The 6,272-nt window shown below is 53.2% G+C and overlaps 1 protein-coding gene across 1 annotated transcript; it reads right to left on the minus strand.

Annotated features, from left to right (window-relative positions):
• Window positions 1-887: 887 nt before the first annotated feature.
• Window positions 888-3,577, minus strand: TNNC2 (troponin C2, fast skeletal type). Its single transcript, XM_003787650.2, has 6 exons — window positions 3,510-3,577; window positions 2,087-2,138; window positions 1,828-1,971; window positions 1,631-1,745; window positions 1,323-1,459; window positions 888-1,049 (listed from the first exon to the last, which is right to left on the minus strand). The coding sequence occupies exons 1-6, from the start codon at window positions 3,510-3,512 to the stop codon at window positions 1,018-1,020; spliced, it is 483 nt and encodes a 160-aa protein (XP_003787698.1). The 5' UTR covers window positions 3,513-3,577; the 3' UTR covers window positions 888-1,017.
• Between the last annotated feature and the right edge of the window lie 2,695 nt (window positions 3,578-6,272).

Consider the following 6,272-nt stretch of genomic DNA (forward strand, 5'->3'; position numbering starts at 1 on the left):
TCATTGTTCTTTGGCGGCCGGGCTGGATTTGAACCCACCACTTTAGGTGTATGTGGCTGGCGCTTTAGCCACTTGAGCCACAGGCGCCGAGCCTAGCAGTGAGGATTCAAACTCAGGCAGCCTGACTCTAAACTACCACTACACCTAATTAGATATGATCTGACACCTGTTGTATACAAAGGGCTATAGGGGCTAGATCTGCAGACAGTGGGGGCAGGGATCAAAGGGGAGATGGTATCTGAGCTGGGAAGAATTAATTTACTAGACTTATAGGAAGGGCTAACAGTATGTGCAAAGGCCCAAAAGCTTGAAAATGCACTCAAGGTCCACATCAGGAATAAACTGCCCAGTGTGGCTGGAGCCTGGTCAGGACCGCAGGAAGGGAGGCAGTGGAAGGAATTCGGATTTGATTCTAGAAGCAATGGGGCGCCTTGAAGGACTTTGGGCAGGGGAGTGGCAAGGACAGATTTTATCTCGGCTAGAGCATACTAACCGCCCTCTCTTGAGCACACTGAAGAGGATGAAGGCAGGGATGCTAGACGGTGGCAGGGATGCCAGGTGAAGAGAGTGTGATCAAAATCACCTTCGTAGTTGTATGCCTCCACCCTCCCCTACCGTCGCCAGTGCCCAGCGCCTAGTGAGCTCTGGGAAGAAGAGACAAGTCGAAGGTCAGTCAGTAGAAACAATGCTGCCAGGCAGGGGTGGACACGCTCCTCCTCCCCCAGCCCAGTCGCCTGCAGAAGGTGGTCCCAAGATCCAAAGGTTCCAGAAAGGGATGGCGGGGAAGTGAAGGAGCGTCAACCCTCTGCCTAGTTCTAGCTTCCTGCCGCACCCTCTCCCTACCCGCCGTCCCGGGTCCCCTTAGTCAGGCCAAGAGCTTTGCAAGGTTTACATTTATTCCTTCCAGACACAGACCCAGAAGGGGCCGCGCCTCCCTGGAGAGGCGGGAACAGACTCCTGGGCGGAGCCGCCCACGCTCAAGGGACGCGCGATCTCGGTGGAGGCGACGGCCCACTATTACTGCACACCCTCCATCATCTTCAGGAACTCTACAGGGAAAGGCAGGAGGAGAGAATCAGCGGCCGCTCTTAGGACGCAGGGCCCATTCATTAACTGATAAATCGCACAAGCTGCCGGGAGCTCCCTACCGCCCGTGGGAGACGTAGGGAGGAAGTAGGTGGAGAGGAACTTGAGCAGGCTACGCCCAGTCCCACCCGCAAGACCAAGGCCACAGCGTGGGAGCCAGCCAGCCGCACAGGTGCCGCGCCCCCGACGCTGGGCGGGGCTCCAGCTCCCTCCTCCCCAGCTCCCGCGGCCCTCACCGTCAAAGTCAATGCGGCCGTCGTTGTTCTTGTCTCCGTCTTTCATCAGAGATTCGATCTCCTCGTCCGTCACGTGCTCCCCAGAAGCCCGGAAAATCTCAGCCAGCTCCTCGGCATCGATGTAGCCGTCTGCATTCCTTCGGGCCGAAGTAAAGGGCAGGGCAGGGCAGGGCTCAGGGCCCAGGCCAGCTGCCCTGGCCACAGTTGACCGCCCCTCCCACACGCCCAGCCCGGGAACCTCCACCACCTCCGGTCCGCCTGGCTCGGACTGCTCGGCCCCTTCCTCGGCTCCCAGGCCCCCAACATACTTGTCGAAGATGCGAAAACACTCGGCCAGCTCCTCCTCGCTCTTCCCCTTGGCGTCCTCTTTCATCTGGCGCACCATCATGACCAAGAACTCCTCGAAGTCGATGGTGCCGCTGCCTGGCGGGCGCAGGCGGGTGAGCCCGAGCCCAGGACGCCTTCTCCCCCTGCCACCCCTGGCCTGGGAAGGCCTCCCGCTCACCGTCCTCATCCACCTCCTCGATGATGGCGTCCAGCTCCTCTTTGGTGGGCGTCTGGCCCAGCATCCTCATCACGGTGCCCAACTCCTTGACGCTGATGTCGCCACCACCATCAGCGTCAAACATGTCAAACGCAGCCTTGAACTCTGCCAGGGTGCAGGAGGAGAGTAGAGGGCTGAGGTGACGCCGGTGACCAGTCAGCCTCACACCTGCTCTGCCGCCCTTCTCACACACACCCCAGCCTGCCCCGGCCTCACGCACCAGCGATCATCTCCTCGCTGAGGTAGGACCGGGCCTCAACCTGCTGGTCAGTCTGTGTCGGCTGCAGGAGACACACAGAGAGTCAGAGCTCATGGGGTAGCCCTGGAGTTAATTCTCACCTTATCCCCATTCTCCTCAACCCCACTTTTGTAAGTGTCCGTTCCTCCAGAAGAACAGCTCCAAACTTACAAGGCACCCACCCCCCAGTTTGGGGAACAAAAGAGGAAACACAAATTATGCCCAAGGACTTACCACTTGGAGGGCAAGTCAGGAACCCCCCAGTGACACTGGGCAAGTCACTTAGCATGCTTGGCGGGGACCATTCTTGCATGATTTTCCAGTTTTCCCTAGCTCCTGGTGGTGTCTGGCACTTTAATAGTTGTTCAATAAATGGTTGTTTGCAAGTAAATAATAATTCAATGTAAAGTTACGGAGCACCTGCTAAGTGTCAGGCCATGGACCAGATGCTGGGACCACCAAGCAGAGATGGAGACATCAACCCTCCCCACAGAGACTTTGCATAAATGGAGATTTTAAGCTTCCTTCTATGATTCCATCACTGGAGTAAAGACCTCTCATGCTGAATAGGATGTGATGGAGACCAGTAAGATATCTGTAGGGGTTTCCAGGTCACATCCAAGCCAGGCCATCTAGGTCAACAACTTTAGACAGAGGCTGGCAGAGAGGAAGGGGTGAGACATCCAAGGAGTTCTTCAGCTGACCGGCTCCTGGCCCTTCCTTCTCCCCCTCCCTCCTCCCTTCCTTTTTCTCCAAGCCAGGAGGGCAGGCTATTTTTAGCCAGGCATGGACAACAGCAGCTGGCCTCCAGGGTCTAATTACTCCTTGAAGTAAAGTAGGGAGGGGGATCTCAAAAGAAAATGACAGCCTCACATCAGATCCCTCTCTGAGAGGCTGGGGCCTCTAACTCTAGTCTGTCATCTTCTGCCCCTTCCCATCACTCTCTGGCTCTTGGAGACCTGCACCTGAGCTGGCCTCAGAAACTGCAGCCTCCCACCTTCTAGAGGAGACTTAGTTCTCTCAGTGACAGCAGGAAGGTTTGGCTGGGCTTCTAGCCCATGCCTGCCACTGGCCCGTGGGGTAACTCACTCTCCTCACAGTCCCCATTTCTACTATGAAGGAAACAAGCTAAGAGCCTCTCACAGCTCTATGAATGGCATTGCTGGAAGGCTCAGAAGGTGGGTGGGAAGTCCTCAAGCCTTGAGGTTCAATCTCTGAAACACACCAGCCCTCCCCTTGCAAGAGAAGTTAAAGGCTGTCTTCCTCAGCCTCCGCCAAGACACCTGGGTTCCAGGAACCTTCATGTTCCAATTTCAAGCATCCAGATCACTGCCCTACAGAGCACCCAGGTCTGCTTTGAAAGAAGCCCAGAATACACTAGCTTCTTGTCCCTTCTTGTCCTTACCATGGTTGCTGGTCACTGGGACTCCTCTGCTGTGGACTACCTCCTCTGCCCTCCAGCATCCAAAGATGCCCTTACCCACCCCAGCCCCCAGGATTTATGGGGGCATCCTCTCCTCCCACCTCCCTGCTCCCCAGCACTGGATACCCTGCCCAATCAGATCCTGGGGTCAGTGGGCCCCACCTCTCCCAGAATCCTAGCCCATTACCTAATTTAGCCAAGTGCCCTTGCAGAGAAATTTAAACCTCTGAGCAGGTGGCAGGACTTGACATTCTAGAGTCTTATGAAGAGGGCCCGCCCTGCCCTACCACCATAGAAAGCACCCCCTGCCAGGAAGCACACTGGTTCCAAGATGGGTAAGGACAATCAGAATAGTGAAAAGTGAGGCAGCATGGTGGAATGGGAAGAGCCAGGATCCAGGGCCTGCCTCAGATGGTGATGCTGCTCAGAGCCTCGTTTCCCCCTGTGTGAGATGCACCTCTTAGGGGGTGGTGTCTTTTTTTATGATAAATAAAAGCCCAGCATAAGTCATCTATCTTGTGCCAGGTTCATAGCATTGGTGCTTGGCACGTGGAATGTCCTTTCTTTGAACCATGATAAGGAGCAAGGGGCGGAAGTGGGAAGAAGTGATAGCTAGGCTACCATTTATTGAACCTCTACAAAGTGCCATGTACTGTGCTAAGCATTTTAACCACATGATCACATCTAGTCCTCATCCTATGAGAAAGCAACTATTATTACCTCCCTTGGACTGCAGAGCTTTGTAAATCAGAAAGGTGATTTATAGTCATGTTGGTGACTTTTTTTTTTTGAGACAGAGTCTCACTATGTCACCCTAAGGAGAGTGCCGTGGCATCATATCTCACAGCAACCTCAAACTCTTGGGCTCAAGTGATTCTCTTGCCTCAGCCTCCTGAGTAGCCGGGACTACAAGTGCCCCCCACAATGCCCGGCTATTTTTTAGAGACGGGGTGTCGCTCTCACTCAGGCTGGTCTCCAACTCCTGAGCTCAAGCAATCCGCTCACCTCAGCCTCCCAGAGTACTAGGATTACAGGCGTAAGCCACCCTACCGGACCCCCATGTTGGTGATTTTTTTATTATGAATCCCAACTGGGGGAAAGTTGAGACAGACAGTCCATGGGGGAACCTGCCCAGAAAGAGAACCAAATGGATGGATGGAAGACAGAGGGGTGTGCATTTTGGGGAGAAATAGTCATTGAAATCAAAGATTCTTTTCTCAGAGTTGTCTTCTCCAGGGAAGGGGTGTTTGGGATTCATTTGGGGGTAGAGGAGTGGGCAGGGGAAGGTTTTTTGTTTTGGGGGGGGGTTGAGACAGAGTCTCACATGTGGCCCTCCGTAGAGTGCTACGGCGTCACAGCTCACAGCTCTTGGGCTTAGTGGTAGGGCCCAATTCTCTTGTCTTAGCCTCCCAAGTAGCTTGGACTACAGCCACAGGGGAAGGTCCTTTAAGTGGCAAAGGGGTGGACATCCCCTTCCTGGATAGATCTCAGTGAGAAAATCTGAAGAAGATAAGCGGGTGGTCTAAAAGGTAGTGTTGGGCAGACCAAGCCTATCCTGAGAATCCACCAGGTCCAGGGTGGGTGCTGGGGAGGAGGCAGGGCTCATGGATGGTAGCTAAGTGACAGAAAGAGCACCAAGACAACTGAGAACAGAATCTGGGGCCAGGAAAGGGGGACTGGACATCAAGGAAGGCAGATGGACAGTGGCAACTGGGCTGCTCCCTTCTCCTATATATAGACATTCCCAAGGAAAACTCGGCAGGGCCAGGCCAGGCTAAGTAAGGCCTACCAGTCCAGGCAGAAGGCCAAGGGGCGATACACGAGGGTTCCAATTTAGACACAAACACTGGAACCAGGCTCAGCGCCCATATCACAGTGGTTATGGCGCCAGCCACACAATGTACACCGAGGATGGCGGGTTCAAACCCAGCCTGGGACAGCTAAACAACAACTGCAACAAAAAATAGCCAGTGTTGTGGTGGGCACCTATAGTCCCAGCTACTTGGGAGGCTGAGGCAAAAGAATTGCTTAAGCCAGAGAGTTGGAGGTCACTGTGAGCTGTGACACCAGGGCACTCTACGGAGGGTGGCATAGTGAGACTCAGTCTCAAAACAAACAAACAAAAACACACTGGAACCACTTGATCCCTTTGGAATAGAGGATGTGGAACCCTCAGCCATCCCTTGTTCATTCATTTGTTCTTTTGTTTATTTAAGGAAATAGACAAGGTCCAAACTCCTTAGGGTGTCCAAGCAAAGTCCCACCAGCCCTTTCAATCTCAATAAATACTATATTCTAAGTAAGAATAACTGAACTGAATTGCATTTTGTTCAACATAAGGAGGAACTTTCTAATAGTCACAGTTGAACAATAATGGGAACAAGTGGCCTCGTTACTGGTAATAAGCTCCCTGTCACTGAGTATATACAAGCAGGAGACAGATGACCATCTTTCAGGTAGGCCATAGGGAAATATCTATACGGAGTTCGAGTGGCGAAGATTACAAGACATCAAGGGATCTGGCTGTATTTGTGTGACCCAGCATAAGTCCCTTCCCCTCACTAAGCCTCAGACATCTATCTGCAAAATGAAAGTGATAGATCAGATTTCTGACCCTGACAATCCATGGTTTTATTTATTTATTTATTTATTTATTTTTTTTTTGAGACAGAGCCTCAAGCTGTCCCCCCTGGGTAGAGTGCCATGGCATTACAGCTCACAGCAACCTCCAACTCCTGGGCTCAA

The sequence above is a fragment of the Otolemur garnettii genome, unplaced genomic scaffold (assembly GCF_000181295.1).
Source record: "Otolemur garnettii isolate 467f Iridium unplaced genomic scaffold, OtoGar3 scaffold00023, whole genome shotgun sequence".
Classification (NCBI taxonomy): Eukaryota; Metazoa; Chordata; class Mammalia; order Primates; family Galagidae; genus Otolemur; species Otolemur garnettii.

What these genes read in the sequence shown, in the direction of transcription:
- TNNC2 (XM_003787650.2), bottom strand. An exon ending in TGTTTTCGCATCTTCGACAA is followed by an intron (nt 1,460 to 1,630) that starts GTATGTTGGGGG and finishes TTCGGCCCGAAG; the next exon opens with GAATGCAGACGGCTACATCG. An exon ending in CGGCCGCATTGACTTTGACG is followed by an intron (nt 1,050 to 1,322) that starts GTGAGGGCCGCG and finishes CTTTCCCTGTAG; the next exon opens with AGTTCCTGAAGATGATGGAG.